At 33.1% G+C, this 20000-nt stretch overlaps 2 protein-coding genes across 5 annotated transcripts in view; both read right to left on the bottom strand.

The window, feature by feature from the left end:
- LOC136845493 (uncharacterized) overlaps positions 1 to 13604 on the bottom strand; it is a 43746-nt gene extending 30142 nt beyond the window's left edge. Inside the window, exons 1-2 of the mRNA XM_067115669.1 lie at positions 13577 to 13604; positions 12762 to 13313 (exon numbers count right to left, since the gene is read on the bottom strand). Of these exons, the coding sequence (XP_066971770.1) occupies positions 12762 to 13313; positions 13577 to 13604 (580 nt within the window). The remainder of the gene's footprint in view (positions 1 to 12761; positions 13314 to 13576) is intronic.
- The window catches only part of LOC136845733 (uncharacterized), a 289129-nt gene that overhangs the window by 265595 nt on the left and 3534 nt on the right, over positions 1 to 20000 (bottom strand). The window lies entirely within an intron of this gene.

Below are 20000 nucleotides of genomic sequence, written 5' to 3'. Positions count from 1 at the left end.
GGTTTAACGCCCAAGGTCTTATTTACTAAGCCTGTAACCCGACCCACATGACTCGCACACGCTCACTTTTATATACAGCGCACACACACACACACATATACACGTATACACATATATAGGCCTATATATATCTGTACATATGTTTATATATTTGTGAATATATGTATATATACAGTAGATTATAGAAATATTTATGCATATATGTGTGTGTACATATATGTGTACATATATAAATATATATATATATATATATATATATATATATATATATATATATATATATATATATATATATATATATATATATGTGTGTGTGTGTGTGAGAGAGAGAGAGAGAGAGAGAGAGAGAGAGAGAGAAGAGAGAGAGAGAGAATTTGGTGCGCTGTGTTTATAAATAGTTTAACTAAACAGCCATTTGTAAGAGAGACAGGGAGAAACTCGTCCCACTATAATTTAATAGCCAGCATTTATTGTAAGAAATGGAGAAACGAAATTGGAATATTACCCGCCCCCCTTGGTACCCTCTCTATGCCGTCTTTACTCTCACCCCCTCCCCCTTGGGCCCCCAGGGGTGGTAATAACAGCCCCGACCAAGGCGGTCAGATTGTGCATTACGGAGAGGAAAGAGGATATTATTAGGGAGGGTTACTGGAACAAAGCCATAAGAGAGTTCCGCCGCTTGCTTTCCTCGTGTTTGTTTATGCTTGCATTTTAAGATTGTTTTTCTAAGCGCATCATCTGCCTTGGGGAGGCTGAGACATGATGGAGGAAATAGGTGCTTAGTCATCGCTTCGTTTGTTCACTGTAGTCGAGTCTCTATTTTTTGCTGTGAGAGGAAACACGTGTCGTCTTTTTTTGTTTTCATTGTCATTTTTGTTAAACGTTGCTGTTTCCAATATTTTTTCCCAATAAGAAATTATCGCTTATATCCACATTTGATATCTTGAAGCGTATTCTCTAAATACGAAATTATCACATCTTTTGGCGTTGATGTTTATAAATCCAGTGATTTAAAACGAAATTATCAAAAACGTCTATATTAATATTTGGTAAAATTAAATTTCATAAAGAAACCAATCACAAACATTGCAAGTAAATTTCAGATGGTTGTTCTGATATATATATATATATATATATATATATATATATATATATATATATATATATATATATGTGTGTGTGTATATATATATGCATATGCATATTATATATATATATACATAATATATATATACTCTATATACATATACACAGTTTATTAACACACACACACACACACATATATATATATATATATATATATATATATATATATATATATATATATATATATATATTATATATATATATATATATATGTGTGTGTGTGTGTGTGTGTGCATGTATATAGAGTATATATATATTATGTATATATAAGTATATAATATCATATGCATATATATACATATATATATATATATATATATATATATATATATATATATATATATATATATATATATATATATATATATCAGAACAACCATATGAAATTTACTTGCAATGTTTGTGATTGGTTTTATTGTGAAATTTAATTTTACCAAATATTAATATTGACGTTTTTTGATAATTTCGTTTTAAATCACTGGATTTATTAATATCAACGCCAAAAGATGTGATAATTTATATTATATATATATATATATATATATATATATATATATATATATATATATATATATATATATATATATATATATATATATATATATATATTATGTATATAATATAGTTGTACAAGTTCATGTTATGATCAAGTCTGCTGGGTTTCTTACCATTATGTGAAACAGTTGGTCAATTTAATTGACTGGCACTGGCATGGAAACGAATGATCCGCAAAATGCTTGTATTAGTCTTGGAGGTTTAAATTGGACGGTCAAGGCGCGATTAGAAACGTCAAATTTGATATGATTGGGAAAGTGAACCTCAGGTAGTGTTTATTGTCAATGAGAGAGAGAGAGAGATGAAGTGAGAAATCGCATGTTAAGAAAGAAGGGTTACAATACATACGTCAAAAGAAGAGTGATTACATAATGAGAACATAAGATGCATGATCAAGTGCAGATGTAGAAAGGAATTGCTTTATAGCGTTACTAAATGGTAAGGCTTGAGATGAAATATATATATAAACGTGTTATATGGAGCCACGGAAAGTTGTTTTTTCTGTTTTCTCCTTCCTGATTGTAAGAAAATTTGTGAAGAATTCGCGTCGTATATAATATAGTTGAAAATAATTAAATAAAAATGAGATTGCGAAGATTTTTGTAAAAACAAATAGTGAGGATGAAACAGAAACGGAAATAGAAATTGTTAAAAAAAAAGAATGTAAGATCATTGTAAACAATGATTATAGAAGTTTCTAGATAAAGCTGAGGTAATAATAGACAGCGTACTTAAATGAAGATAAAGCGCATTTAATGTATAACTGAGAAATAATAAAAAAGACAATGAAAAGGAAAGTTTACGTTGGTAGAAGACCCTCTTTCAAACACATAGTGTTGAAAGTGATAGCTGCATCAGCTGAATTCAATGTATAGAGTTTTATTTCTCATTCTAATAATTTCTTTTTCATGGTTACTGCAGTCTGCCAGTAACTCGCCGATGTTCGTCATTCTTGGGAGAGGTAAATAGCAGTAACCTGGGATAATTTATTTAGGAAGAATACACTGTATAAGTACATAAATATGATAATAGAAAAATGTTAGATGAAGTGGAGGTAATGATGGTAAGTAAACTTAAAATTGGTAAGAAAAGTGATTGGTAAACGGGAGTTAAAGATAGAAATCAAAAAATTAAAAGTAGAGGGTAATGGAGGGTATGTAAGAAAGATAACTAGTAAATAGAATATAATAACAAGAAAACAGGCTATAATACTAATAGAGGTGTACAAAAGGGTGATGTGGAAAGAAAGAATATATATGACAAAAAAAAGCACAAATGGCGATAGGTTGTTGGTAATAAGGACTAAACTAAACTAGATAGATAATACCAAAGAATAAAAAAATGACAAAAAGAGGTAATTTAAAAACAGGCTATAATACTAATAGAGGTGTACAAAAAGGTGATGTTGAAAGAAAGAATCTGACGAGAAAAGCACAGATGGCAATAGGTTGGTGGTAATAATGACTAAACTAAAGTAGATAGATAATACCAATGAATAAAAAAGTGGCATAAAGAGGTAATTTAAAAAAAAGAGAGTAACGATAAGGACATGATATCATGCAAGATCGACGGAAGACATTAAAATGAAGGCATAGAAAACAGAAAATGAAGAATTCCTCTCCAGGGAAGAAATATGAAATAATTATTCATGCAATAACTGTACGCTCTCTTTATTTCCCCTCGTCCATCCCCGAGTCCCCTTAATTCCCCTTCAATATCAGGCAGTTTCAGACGCTTAACACTTCGTTTCAACTCGCTCAGCTGTGTTTTGGGGAACATTAAGGGGTCCGTGTGAGAGAGCTGCTCTGCTCTCTCTCTCTCTCTCTCTCTCTCTCTCTCTCTCTCTTATGAACATAGTTTTCGCCATAATCTTTACTTCTCCAGTAGTTGGTGTATCGGCTGAAACCGTAACTTTGCCGTTGTTCAACTACCCAAGTGTGGAACTTGTACCCCAATCAGAAATTTTCAGATGGCTTTATACATACATACATACATACATACATATATATATATATATATATATATATATATATATATATATATATATATATATATATATATATATATATATATATATATATATATATATATATATACACGTATGTATGTACTTATATTAGTCATACTCTTGATGATAGTCTTCAGAGGGTATTACTTCTCCGAACTAAGTTCGCATTAATACAAATATGGGTTGACTTTATAGGACACGGCAAATCAAACGATTTAGAAAACACGGAGGAAGGAAGGGAATTTCATTTCTTATTAGTGACTCGCCTGAGCAACAGCCGCATTTTGTGGCTTCATATTTGTGAGTAGGCTACATAAAAAAGTCACACGTGTTAAGGGGCAAAAATACGTTTATTCATGCACACGTGTATATATATATATATATATATATATATATATATATATATATATATATAATATATATATATAATATATATATATATATATATATATATATATATATATATATAATATATATATATAATATATATATATATGTATATATATAAGATATATAAATTATATACATATATGTGTATGTGTGTGTACTTCTGGTAATTACAAATGCAGTGTTTCTGTCAGAAAAAAATAATAATAAATGATGAAAGTGCAATTTGACAGTACCGTGGATTGTAGTTAACTAACTCCAAGGATTAATTGTGCCTCGACGACCCCTTTGAACAAATTCGCAAGATTTTTCCCTGTATTGCCTGTTGCATCTCGCCTTTTAACATTACTGTAGAACCAAATCCATATTTAGGTCTTGTGTGAGTCATCACACAAATATTAATGTTATGTACGATCTTTCATTGTGGTGGTGCTAAAACTCTGAAAGATTCAGTGATTCATTGTCCGCAGGTGTTGATTGAGTGTCAAGTGAAGTAAGTTTATGAATTTCTCTGTTTATATATTGTTCGATCCCATGTTTAGCATTGCGTAAATTTGTTAGCTATTCATTGTTTATATTATTACCAATATATTTTTTTAATATTTTCTCTCTGTTATGATTTGTGTGTACCGTGATCGCAAGATTTATAAGACTTAATTTCGTTAAAATGTGTTGAAATGTTGTCTTCAGTTTTCACAGTCTTTGCACGGCGCTGAGATAATCGTACTGAACCGCATTTCGTATCGTAATACACAAAGACTGTTATTTTTCCAGGAATTATCTTTGCTAACATAACCAGAAATAATGGAAAATGGTCTCGTTTACCAGGCGCAAATACTAGGAACCCTGTTTACCATTTGAGAATCTGTTGTTAAGTCCACGTATACGAAAAATGAATCATGTTATTGGGATTCATCTTCTTATTCAGAGGAGATCTGTCTCAATCCCTTTTATAATCGGGATTTTAAGAATTTTTCTATAACTATATCCCAGTTCCAATTCAGTCCGTAGTCTTCTCAAGCACTGGTCTATGTAGCATTGGTCCGAAATCCTGAAGAAACAACAGGAAATGGGTTTGAAGGCTTTGCAACTCAAAACTGGAAAGATACTTTACAAAAGGTTTTCTTCGATATGCGTCGGATAACGTTTCATATTTAATAGGGTTTTATCTTTCCGTTTTATCTCTTACGTCGCTGTAAAGGGAATTCTGATGTCTTAATGTGATATATTTATTATGGTTTGGTTGTTTTACTCTGTCGGCTGCAGTTCAGGACACCGCAAACAGTAAATCTTGTTTGTATTAAGAAGCAATTACTTGTTAAAGAAAGTTACTGCGGCTCATGAATTCTCTTAACCAAAGTTTACCGCTCATAAACACTGGAAGCTGTTACAAAAGGTTTACTTTAACTAAAACCTTTTTGATGAACCTGTGAACCAAGGGGAATGCTAAAAGGAGAATCTTCTTACAATAAAACACACACACACACACACACACACACACACACACACACACACACATATATATATATATATGTGTGTGTGTGTGTGTGTGTGTGTGTGTGTGTGTGTGTGTGTGTGTGTGTGAGGATATGTTCGTCTACAATAAGTATGATAAACGTTAGTGCAGAACTATTGCCAGAAGTAAACCATGCCTATTGATCCATTTAATTACGTTTTGTAAAGATGTATGATATTTATATTCGATTTACCTTCTGTCATATGAATGCTGTTAGACTTTCACTAGAATAAAAACGAAAATTATGCAGCAACACTTCGTCCATTGTTCTTGTACCTTAAAAAGTTTCGAGTGAAGTTGCAAGTTAAACTGAAGACATTTTCGATACTTAGCCACACAACCAAAACAGTTTTGCTATGTTAATGAAAGTATTACGACATTATTCATACAAGGGCTGACGTTAACAGACAAGGCAGGCAATTGTTGTGATAAATTCCTTCCAATGACTGTAAACCTAATCCGTTTTGAATTTCCGGAACCCACGTCACTCGCACACGTAACCACTCACTAAGCATACCTGACCCTATGCGTGGAAGATTGAAGGGAGCTGCAAGTTCCTAATTCAGCTTCATTGGCCGCTTGTTTCCTCTCTTGCTTCTTTAGGGAAGATGTTAAACGAGAAGCGTTGTAGTATTTGAACTATTAATGATATTTCAATTACATCCAGCTGAGAGGAAGGTGTTTTAAGATCAGTTACGCCTCAGAGGTATTAGAAAATTTTACACCCGGCGTAAGTCAGCGTTAATGCTTTTCCTATAATTGAGAAGGGAAAATTTTGTAAGGCCCTCCGTTGTGGCCAGCAGTCTCCTAGGAAAAGGTGTCCTCCATAATAATGGTCAAGATCCCTTAGACTGTCACTCCGGCTCTCTGTTCCTTCAGGTGTAGGTTTAGGGAAGAACTGAGTTGACCGTCACCTTCCGTCAGTTTCATCTTCCTCTTGTATATTGGATACTCTTGTATCGGTCGTCATTTGGCCCATTAAGGCAGGTTTCATCACAAAACAATTATATTCCTGCAACCACATTTGGTATTAGCATTAAAATGTAGAATTCAGTGCTTGAACGTCTCTCTCTCTCTCTCTCTCTCTCTCTCTCTCTCTCTCTCTCTCTCTCTCTATATATATATATATATATATATATATATATATATATATATATATATATATATATATATATATACACACACATATATATATATATATATATTGTCACGTTAAGTGATGGTTTGTGCTGGTGTGTGTGTGTGTGTGTTTTTTTGTGTGTGTGTGCCGTGGATCGCCAGTCCGGTCTGCATACGGGAAGTAGCACAGTGGCAGCAGCAGCAGGCAGTTTTTTGGAGTCGACGTTGGTCGAGTTTTGAGCAGCAAATTGGAGCACGCCTACGAAGTGGAGCATATAGGTGGAGTGTGACCATGAGTAGTCGTGTGACCACGATAGATAAACAGATAGACAGGTAGATAGGGTTCTTTCCCTGTTGACAGCGACTGTTGGTGACAAAGAACTGGCAGTTTGTTTAATATAAATTGGGAAACAACGCCTTTTGGATTTATGGTTTTATCTTTTTACCAGACCTGACTCACTTGTAAATATTGTAAATAAATTAATTTTTGAGCTCATTATATTGGATTATTTCTGAAGGACTTGTTTAGCTGTGTTATATATTACTCTCGCCAAATATAGGAAATTGACATTGTAACTTCCTCGTTACCGTTAATGGACATTATTTGAATTTAATTGCGAACGCAATTATTTCATTCCTCTCCTTTGCCATTATCCCAAACAGTTGTTCACTAATATTTCGACGAGCAGCAGAGATAAAGGGTCTCACTTTGACTTTATGTATATAAATATACAGTATATATATATATATATATATATATATATATATATATATATATATATGATATATATATATATATATATATGTGTGTGTGTGTGTGTGTGTGTGTGTGTGTGTGTATACGTATACACACATTTATGTGTATATACGTATGTATACACACAAATATATATTATATATACTGTAATTAAAGGATTTTTAGGGTAATATAACAAATTTACGATGTTAAATGGCCCATGAAACTAACACAAAATGTATATATATATTGACAAAGTGCTTCAGCCCTAATCACTGATGAATGTGACAGGGTATTTCCACAAAATATGCAGGAGTGTAGTAAGGACGTTTGCAGGTCTAGAGATGGTTGCAGTGTTGTGATGAAAGTGGTCAGTCCGTCATGGCTTTAGCATAGTAAGCTCCAACATGGTTAAGGTTTTGAGGGGGACCCGATGGAACACTTGCTTGAGAATGGGTCATAAAATGAACTCGTCCGTGAAATCATATATCCAGTGCTCTCCGTTAGGTTCATATATTCTTAGGTTGACTGATGATGGCGGAACCAGATTCTTCATATTTTACGGGCATTTACCTACAGACCAGCTCAGCCTCGATCCAGTTTATTGTATGACTGGCATCACTCTTATGCACGCGCTATTTGAGGCATCCGATTTATCGTTGCCAGTCTCAGAGACAAGAATTTCATGACAGTGATTCAAAAGTATTGTGTACACACCGGCATCTGATTGTTGTTTGTGTAAATATGCATTAATAATTGAACTACCGGTGGTTTTACGATAGTGGATTTGAGGTGTTCAGTTTTCAGCACAAGGGACCTTGACTAATATGAACGCAAAACGAGAGAGACGAATCTGAAAACGTGCGAACGTGAGTGCGGCTGCGAAGACAGTGGGGAAGGAGGTCGGGGTCAGGTCACACCACGTGACCCAGGTAGCGTTAGGATTTTGTTTTCAGAGGCGAGTCGAGAACAATGGAAGCTAGGTAAGCGCGGAGTACTCCATATATGAAAGCGTATGTTCGTACTCGTATGTTACGAAAAATACGAATTTCTTTATAATTTGGCATTTTGTTCACCGTGCTGACATCCTTCTCGATGATGTTGTGGGGTAGACTAATTTGGTCAAAGGTGACACAATCTGAAATTATTTTTCCAGATACCCGTGCGAGCATACCACAAGCCCTCCAAAAAAAAAAAATGTTACACCCAACGTGATTTTTACTGATATGTCAAGATATTTAGGAATTAAATGTAAGAAACGACGAAAGAAGACCCCATCTATAGAGCAAAAGCTTATTTTGTCAGTTCTTTTATGAATGAAATAACTACGAAGGACAGTTTGAATTTAATAATTGGCACTAGAATAGGCAAATTTTTGCAACGTATTTTCTGTGAAGGGGCGTCAGAAGGACGGAAGAGGCTATGTATGCTACAGCGGAATGTTTGTTTATGAAAGTTATCATTGATATTAGAAATATCCTTAGTTAGAAGGCACATTTTCTTCTTAAACTGAAATCAACTATGCTTAATCAACACTGGGGCTAGAGGAAGTTGCAAGAGCCAATAACCTCAGCGTTAGAGACGTGTCGAGAGGTGGACGGCTTCAACCCTCTGGTGGGCCCCGTAGGGGTTAGTTCCGCCAGCGCATCTCACGGGGTGCACTGTAGGCATTACTTAAAGGTTCTTTGCAGCGTCCCTTTTACTGTACCTCCATTTATATTCTCTCTCTTCCATCTTGCTATCCACTCTCTCTCCTAACATTTATTTCATAGTGCAACTGCGAGGTTTTCCTTTACACCTTTCAAACATCCCCACTCTTAATTTCCTTTCCAGCGCTGAATGACCTCATTCATCATACATCCCAGTGCTTGGCCTAAACTATTTTCCATTCCAGTCCATCCCTCTGGTGGCATCCCCTCTGTTGGAAAATACACACACATTCTGTGTATATATATATACATACATATATATATATATATATATATATATATATATATATATATATATATATATATATATAATAACATACATACATACATACATGTGTGTGTGCGTGTGCATGACAACGATTTATGTATTCAACCACAAATTACATTTAAAGGAGAAATTCCAGATATGAGACTTCATGAGCTTGGAATCATAGTGGGTACTATGGCACCCCTGGCGAAATGATACCAAAACTTGAAACATGCGACAGTCACAAAAGTTGCAATATCCTGCCCCTCCTTATAAAAATTCAAAATTACCCCCGTATGGCACCATTCAGTGATATTTCGATGATTATCCCTCCTTTTATCTAATTTCAATATGAATTCCATTCTTGAATTAAACAGATTAATGTCTATCGTGGCATGACCAGATTCCACAAAAAATAACAAAGTCTGTAAAAAGTCTAGATGCCGTGTTGGGATCGCAGACAGCCTTGACCAAGCACAATTGCAAGGGTTTTTTTATATGCTTCCTCTTTTCTTATATGAATGGAAATCCACATTTCCATTCATACTTTTCGTTCGACAATTTGGTCCAGTTCGCGTTCATCAATCAAGACTTCGTCAGTCATTATATTTTAATGATCACAAACTACCATTATTACAACATTCGGCGTCGACGCAGAAAATACGTGGTCTTGACAAATAGAATTTTTAGCAAACTTTGACAAAGATGTCTTTTCAAGCCCATGTTTGTTAAAATGGAAACCATAATGTAATATTAATAATTATTTCCATAAAAAGGCAAAGAGTATGTAGGATAGGGAATTTCCACAATTACTCAAACGTCTTTTGAAATATGGATATGAGGACTTATAGTTGTATATTTAGAGAAGAGAACATGCGATGGATTGTACACAAACGCGCGCGAGCGCACACACACATACATATATATATATATATATATATATATATATATATTATATATATATATATATATATATATATATATATATATATATATATATATATATATATATATATATATATAATGTATGTGGTTACCTGTACATATACACACACACACACACACACACACACACATACACATATATATATATATATATATATATATATATATATATATATATATATATATATATATATATATATATATATATATATATAGTGAAACCGAAGCAAGAAAAGCATTAGAAATTTCTTATATCATGAAAGACCATGAAAGAAATCCTTTCCTTAATCCTACTAAATCTCGATCCTGAATGCGTGCCATCCGATACATTCTAGCTTTCCGAAAGAGAAAGAGAGTGTGAGGTGATAAATGGAATTAATCCATTTCCTTTTTTTAATTCAGTCTTACTGGCGCTGTGGCTGTCCTATACCAAAGGTGCACGAATATATATATATATATATATATATATATATATATATATATATATATATATATATATATATATATATATATATATATATATATATATATATATATATTATTAATTGTTTCTTTGTTAAATTAAAGATTTTGAGCTGGTATCCTTTGCGAAATTTTTCCTGTGTTCAATCCTATCCCACGACATACAAAATTGTATCTTTCACGATCGTATTTTTGTAATAATAATAATAATAATACTAATGATAATATAATAATAATAATAATAATAATAATAATAATAATAAATATTATTTTTATTATAAATATTTTTATTAATTATAATAATTAATAATAATAATAATAATAATAATAATAATAATAATAATAATAATAATAATAATAATAATAATAATAATAATAATAATAATAATACCTAAATGGAAATTTGGTAAATGTGAACCTCAGTAACTGTTAATAATGATTACTTAATATCTATGGAAAATATGAAATTATTTTTTCAACCTTTGTGTCTGGTGGAAAAGTGAGACTTCAGTCATTTTCTTGTAGATCTACATCTGAGGAAGTGAAGGTTTAAGGGATTTTGCAGCCAAACTTGATTTTTATTAAGTTTTCTACGTAAAATGAAAACCACTCACATATTCGGACAAATACTGTGGAAAAGATGTCAGTTATATAACTTTGCATGCTTCCGTTTATCCAAGACTATTGTTGCATGGATTTTTGTGTGCGATAAAAACAGAATTTCCAGTTTATCTTGTATATCGTTGGTTTGTTTAAAGACATCAGTAATATAGTTATAAAGTCATAAAAATCCTTGGCCGAAAGTCAGCAGGCTTTATTTTTTTATTGTAATATTTTAATCACGGGAACAAGCTTCTGGTTCACCCAATGATCAGTTCTTGTCCAATATTTTTTAATACAAAAAGAGTTGAGAGAGGGAAGTAATAACTAAGAAAACAAGAATATATGTAATGTGTATATGATATTCTCTCTCTCTCTCTCTCTCTCTCTCTCTCTCTCTCTCTCTCTCTCTCTCTCTATATATATATATATATATATATATATATATATATATATATATATATATATATATATGTGTGTGTGTGTGTGTGTGTGTAGAGAGAGAGAGAGAGAGCAAATACGGTGCTGATTAAGAGCAACAACCATAATAATACTAGTATTAGGTAGATCAATAATGAAAATAAGATATAAGAACAATGATAAGGTAATAACTTCAGTATATAAATGTTATTTCTATATAGATATAAATGTATATTATATATATATATATATACATATATATATATATATATATATATATATATATATATATATATATATATATATATATAGTATGTGCTTGTATACATGCGTATGTATGTGTGTGTGTATTTTGTTGTTAGATGTATCAGATTGCCTACACGTGGAGCCGGCCTTGTCCTGTTATATTTGCTTTCCACTCTTGGATATGTTTCTAAAAGGTTCCATGTGAAATCTAGTCACCTTGTCCAGTGCTTTGCTTTTCTCATTTTTACGGCGCGTCTTTTTCAAATGGTTTTCTCTTCAAAAATGGTTCGACTTTCGAGTGTTTCTTTATTTAGGAGAGATATCATATTTCACTTTTCCTATTTTTCCTTCCCAGCTGGATTCTTTTTATTTTTCGTCTTCGTTTCTCTTTTCATATATGGATTTATGTATGCACGCACACGCAGATACATGAAGGAACTCGAAGATCGGATTTCATCATCGATTTTGTAGATTTTGCACTCTTCACCTCAGAGTCAGGTATTTACCCTTAACATACCAGTAAATGATTGTTTGCATTCTTTATAGAGCAAGAGGTTCTGTGTCAAAGATACTTTGGTAAACGAGAAAGGTACATCATACATTAGCAAATAAACAACTTGAGTCTGACCTTAAATAATCATTTAGATGAATAGGAATTAAGTTACCGTAGGACTGACAAATTGCCATGGTGGGGCTTCTCTTTCTCTTTTCCACGGCTGCTGTCCTTTTCGCAAATGTTGTGACTTCTCTTTCTCTTTTCCACGGCTGCTGTTCTCTTCGCAAATGTTGTGACTTCTCTTTCTCTGCTGTTCTCTTCGCAAATGTTGTGACTTCTCTTTCTTTTCCACGGCTGCTGTCCTTTTCGCAAATGTTGTGACTTCTCTTTCTCTTTTCCACGGCTGCTGTTCTCTTCGCAAATGTTGTGACTTCTCTTTCTCTTTTCCACGGCTGCTGTTCTCTTCGCAAATGTTGTGACTTCTCTTTCTCTTTTCCACGGCTGCTGTCCTTTTCGCAAATGTTGTGACTTCTCTTTCTCTTTTCCACGGCTGCTGTTCTCTTCGCAAATGTTGTGACTTCTCTTTCTCTACGGCTGCTGTCCTCTTCGCAAATGTTGTGACTTCTCTTTCTCTTTTTCGCAAATGTTGCTGCTGTCTCTTTTCGAAAATGTTCCTCTTCGCAAATGTTGTGACTTCTCTTTCTCTTTTCCACGGCTGGTCCTTTTCGAAATGTTTCCGGAAAGAAAGTCTTTCTCTTTTTCGCCCACCCTTCTCGTGCCGTAGGCGCGTCACGCAAACTCAATTCAATTTTTTTTCCTCGGAAATGAAGCATTAGTGAAGACAAAAGAATGAAATCTTAAAAAACCTTAGATGTTGTAGTATCAGTAGATGTGGAATGATACTCTGTAATAATTTTCATAATAGTTAGTGTGAAATACAAAAACTTGGCGTGATGATGTAATATAGTTAGCGAAATACATTACCAACTATAATAGTTGTAGTGGTAGTCATCGTGATAAATAGTTTTGCAATACAAAACATATCAGTTATTGAAAGAATAACATTTACAATATACACCATCTTAATAAGCAAGAATGAATAAGTGAAGGAGAACAATTTGGGTAATGACAACAGTGGAGAGAGAGAGAGAGAGAGAGAGAGAGAGAGTTACAAAAAGTCAGATAGCCTACGCTGGTTTACAAAATCATTGCTGTGTCACGAATCTTCGATCGTTTCAGACTGATTCCGTTTTTATATGAATGTTATCACGTCATAGGTCATGGGTGGCGCTTATTTTTTTCATTTATTTCACAGAAGGAATGTGAACGATTTAGTGTCTTATTTATTTTCCATATCAATTTCTCCTTTGCTTTTGATAGTTCATTATTATTATTATTATTATTATTATTATTATTATTATTATTATTATTATTATTATTATTATTATTATCTTGATAGTTCAATATTATTATTATTATTATTATTATTATTATTATTATTATTATTATTATTATTATTATTATTATTATATTACCTATGAAAAAGACGTGCATTTTCATTTAGTGTTTTTATTTTTTTTTGTGATAAATGATTTAATGTTTCTATTTCTCAGAATGTACGTTTCTCTGATACTAGTCATATTTTGACAGTATATCAATACCCCATTCAGTGAATCATAACATAGCATAAATATGCAGGTATGTGCTATGCTTGGGACGATGGTTGCCTGTATTCCTGTCTGAATCCATTACAGTATGTTGGATACAAACAGAGTCAGCATAAGAAATAATACATATGAAATAATACATATATATATATATATATATATATATATATATATATATATATATATATATATATATATATATATATATATATATATATATATATATATATATATATATATATATATATATATATATATATATAATATATAAAATTATATATAGATATTTATATATAATGTTCGTATATAGATGTTTTTCCGCTTTTATAGGTAGATTGCATCATCAGAGTAGTAAATTAGCGAATGTTCCATACCAACCTGGTATTTATCACCGGGATAACTACATTATGGCGTAAATGATGCAATTAGTTCTACATCTATAATGGATAAATGGACTTTTAACATGATAAATTGCAGCTTTTATTTTTTATGAACTGCGATTTAAATAGCATCAAAAACATTCTCGCGATTTATGGAAACAGCATTTTTGGATGCTTTATTATTTACCAGAATCTTTTTGGCTTTTTATGTGACAGGAAATGGGTCAGGGACGATCGTTTAGATACACATCATTTCCAGCTTCTTTCTTTGTTTTTTGTTATAGGTAAATCTGTGTTTTGTTTTGAAATCATGATGAGGTTCTACATTAGAGTGCGTAAGGACAAATATACGTCTTTTGGATATGCTGCGTATTTTTATGCACAGATATTTTGATGTGTTGTTTGTGCCTTATTTGATGGAATAAAGAAAGACTGTCATTGGAACACTAAAGCCAGTCGTGTGATTTGGTAAGATATATCAAGCAGTTAAAGTAGCATACTTATTTTGCTGTTACTGATGGGCGATATTTAGATTTGATTTCTGATAATCAATGTTATACGTCCTTAATATGGGACAGTAGCATAGTATGGAGAGAATATTGGTTGGTTGAACATGCAGATGAATAGAGCAAAAAAGAAACATTAAGAAATATGACAAAAACCGATACAAAGAGTAAAATACCAGATTGGTGAGCGCATACACGGATACGATAAAAGAAGATCTTAACACAGTTTTATGTTTAATCACTTATTAATTCACATCTCAGCAAACTTGGTGACCAAACCAACGAAAAGATGAGGAAAAACATAAACGTTCAAAGAAGAGTTGGAAGTACTGGATTTTATCCTCTACAGAATATATAGAACCTCCTCTTAAGGGAAAGGGACTTAAGATTTTATGAAGCCAGGATTGACGTAAGGAAGGAAGAAACAGTCAGAAGCAGGAGTCTTCAGGGCATTTATTGACATGGGAACATTTATGGTGCGGGTCGGAGGCTTGGTGGATGTAAGTGGCTTTCCTAGAGATAGAGAAACTGTCTCAGGTGAGCGGTGTGTGAGTAAACAATACTTTTAGGAAACTGATGAACAGGTCTTTGAAACTTGGCATTGAAATTGAACCGCAAGCTAAACTCCATTTCGGGGATGGGTCAAGCCGGTATAATATAATACGGAGCTGGAATGCAATAGACATTTGCGACTTGGAAACAAAGCAAAGTTTTTTTCCGTTTTCTGAGTAGGTTAGCCAATCTGAAATGGTGAATCGGTTGAATTTCTTAGATAAACTTGATGAAAAGAGTAGAGATTATATGTAAACCCCTTTTGTGTGTCTGTTGCTATCCATCCAATATCAAATTCTTTCGGTTGTGCCTCTAACGGCTGCTGAGATTTATAGTAAAACGGCATACAAGAAATATATTAGATGCAAATTTACTTTTAGTTACCATAATACCTTTGTTACTAGATTTTATTTACCGTAGACATGGGCAGCTCATAAAGAGACATGGAACTATAGCAAATGAAGTTTTAGTTACATATTGGTTTCCGTCACTCATAAAATATGAATAATGGAAACACACATGCACCTGCGAGTATGTGACACACATCCACACATAGATAAATATAAACACGCACACACACACACACACACACACACACACATATATATATATATATATATATATATATATATATATATATATATATATATATATATATATATATATATATATGTGTGTGTGTGTGTATGCGTGTGTGTTTATGCATGTACACATGTATTAAACATGAAGGCGGTTTCCGATGTAATTTTGATGTGATCGTCGGCGTTCGTGTGGTACCATTTATGTTTGTCAAGTCCAAATGTGAATTTGTCCTGCGATTGTTTCAGGTATCGATAACGTACCGTGTAATTATATTTAACCCTCCTTTTACTTTAAAATGATAATATTTTATGGAATAAAAGAAAATCATACTATCTGAAAAAAAAAGAAATATGAGACTTATCTGTTAAGTAATTAAGTTGATTTTTATGTCTTTCTCTTTCTGTTTGAAGAGTGTTTTACGGAAAGCTAAAATGATTTATTTTTATCTGGGAAGTTTTGTATTTGCTGTGCAGTCTTATTTTTGTATATATACTCTATATACCTTGGTGTTTGACAACATTAAAATGCTTTCATCCCCTTCTTTGGGATGGTCTGATGTCTAATATATTCGCCTAGTTCTAGTTCAAGATTAGGTGTAAGTAATTTTGTTAAGGAAAATACTTTGGATGAAATAATTCATGTATATCACTGTTTTATATATTTATGGTGTTCCCCTCATGTATTGTGTATTTTCACTGTGCGTTTACCCTCTAACTCAACAATTTTGAGACGTGTTTTTGAGGCTTTGAGTCGGTAGGAAAATATCCATGTCTGTAAAAAAGGTAAATTTAAGGTTAACAGGACACTGAGTTAAATGATAAAGTAACGTCAGGTTGTTAAAATGATTAATTACCGTCAGTCACATTTTCACTTTTTCGTATTGCATTTTTCGACGGCGTCAGTTGGGGAAGATCTGCTCTTGGTATGGCATAGGCGTCGGTGATCAATACAGCTGTGACGCCATTTTATGTCCAAATTTCAGTCAAACAATCCATCAGTTTTTCCTCTTTCTCCACGTACAGATATCTACGTAGTACACTACTGGATATTCTGCAAGCCTACCTGGGATGTTATTATCCTGAAATCATGAAACCCATCAACGCAACAAAATCTCTTAGGCCTGAGTATCCGTGGCTACGAAAATGGAACGGAATTTTGATGGAATTCTGGTCCTAGGAAAGGTGTATTTGATGCATGCTTCTCTCGCCATAACTTGGAACTTGCGAAAATGTTTTTTAGAAATTCTTTACGTATTAATTCCAGATTTAATATATATCGATGAGAAGTTGTAAATGTGTTAAATATGCCATTTTTTATTTATAAGGTGAAGATATTCCAGTTTTAATCTATTCGTTTTGCTTGATTTATGGAACCTAGCTATTTGGTAATGTATGAATGTCCAGCGTTAACTTTGGTAACGATTACTTGCAAATACAGAGTATGTATATTGTGTATAAAAAACAAACCCCAATTACAGTATTGTACATAGCTCCTATAAATTGTAGTACAGACGCCCATACAAATGTACACAAGAACTAGTAACATCCAACATTATGTAATGGCTTTTGCACCCTTCTTGTCCTTGCCTTTTACAAGGGGAAATCAATATTCTTCCATTGCATTGCATAGCCCATCCACTTCCTTAAACCGCTTTACGAAAAGCTTCGCCTCAAACCTTGAATATCTTTACGCTCAGTTGGAGAGATATCAGAGACTCAATTCTTCTTCTTCTTCTTCTTCTTCTTCTTCTTCTTCTTCTTCTTCTTCTTCTTGCTTCCTCGTGATCTTTGAGGTTATGATAATTTTCTTGTTTTATGGTGAAGTCGCTTAATTGGTATTTGAGGTATGCACGAGCGTTGCTTCACAAGAGAATTCTTTATAAAATTCTCTAAAAATATTTAAGCAGTGCATATCTATTTTTGGCGCCCATTGCCTTTGTTGTTGTAGCGTCAGATTGATTCAAATAAAATAATCAATTAATCGCAGTTTTTCATGGCAAAAATAATTATTTTTTGTGAGTTATCACTTTACCGTTTTACGTTTATAACGCTCTATTGTAAAGTAGATGTTTTCACTTTGTATGTTTTTTTTTTATAAATTGCATGCATAAAACGTACGACCTGAGGTTTATGAAATAAAAAATATATATTTTCTATCATCTAGAAAAATTATACATAATTGCAGTTTCATTTCAGCTTTTGTTTCTTGCTTTGATGTAATGTTCATTGGTATAAATTTTATGCATAAAATATATGACCTGGGGTTTATGAAATAAAGAAAATTATTTTATAATGTGTAAAGCATTTAGAAATAATTACAGTTTCATCTCAACTCATGTTTCTTGTTTCGTTGTAGGAGTGATTGATAAATCTTCAGCGGGTAACAATTTTATTTTCATTGAACGTAATAAAAGTGCGACTGAGAGCTCGTCTTAGCCTCCTCGTTTCTCATATTCAGTGGCAGTTACCAGGGTTGTGTAAAGCTGCTTATTTTCAGTGTGCTTTATAACAGAATAACAGTTTACTTTGTTGAGTAGTATTGCTGTTAGAAAATATTTCCATCATTATTATTAATACTGTGCTATGATCTCAAACTAAGATTGCTCTCCGTATCGTTTCTTCGATTCTGTTTCCTACCCAAAAATATGCAAGAAATGGACAAAAGTGAGCAAATATACAGCCATGCCAGCGCGCCTTAGTCTTTGTCTAGTTAGCGAGAGAGAGAGAGAGAGAGAGAGAGAGAGGTATGATTCATTGGTGGCTTAATAATGTATGCAACGTAATATTAGGAAGGACGAGATAGGCTAAAAGCTACGCAGCACTTACATTGTATTTATGTTCAATTCATGGGTGGCTGCCTGAAAATAGTTCGGGCACGGGAGATGTATGTTGGGTTTGAGACTTTAAGCCGCCTTTTACTACAGTGCAAAGTGAAATAACGAAAGGATTAGACAGAATAGCGGACATTAGAATAGATATTATAAGGCGAGATGAATTATGCTTACTTGGCGTAATAAAATACTATGATGAAAAACAGAAATCGGTAAAATGAGACGAGGCATAAAAGATAATTAGCATGTTGAGGAACTGTGTCTTGAGAGTTTATTCACTTAAGCCTGGATTAAAGAGATGGTTGGGCGCAGGTTGAACGACCTCTATTGTGAAACACTAAACATTACTGAAACTACTTAAGAAAAAATCTTAGTCATCCCACGCAGGAGGCAAATGGATGTATTGAGGCCTGAAAGCCATCAGGCCATAATGATGAAGAGAAATGTTGGCAGTATTTGGGTAAATACTCTACAAGAAAGGCTCAGAGGCTGAATAGATAGACTGATGACTGAAAAGCATGTGAAAAATAGATTACTAAGTTCTTAATCAGCATATAAATTCGGAGAAGTTATTAAAAAAAAAATGGGAGGGATGTAAAGGATAGCTCAGGTATCTGTGTGGCGAACATGACTCACTCAAGAGGACAGATGATGGTACATAAGCACAGGAGTAATGCTTCCACAAGTAATCTCTCCCTTCTTCTGTTTTCCCCGACCATTAAAGCCTTCTGCCACCCTTTAGTATTCAGGTCGTTCGCTGCCTCTGTGGGCAGGCCCCGGTCTTTTTAGTATTGTTCCTTTTCTCTCTTACTTCGGGCCTGGGTTAGATAAGGGCTCTGGTTGCCCATTCCCTTTGCCTCTGCACTTACAAAAAGTTCGATCATTATTCAA

Source organism: Macrobrachium rosenbergii, chromosome 14 (assembly GCF_040412425.1).
Source record: "Macrobrachium rosenbergii isolate ZJJX-2024 chromosome 14, ASM4041242v1, whole genome shotgun sequence".
NCBI classification, from domain to species: Eukaryota; Metazoa; Arthropoda; class Malacostraca; order Decapoda; family Palaemonidae; genus Macrobrachium; species Macrobrachium rosenbergii.
Note: the sequence above shows the minus strand (reverse complement) of the source record. Positions and strands in the feature narration are given on the sequence as shown.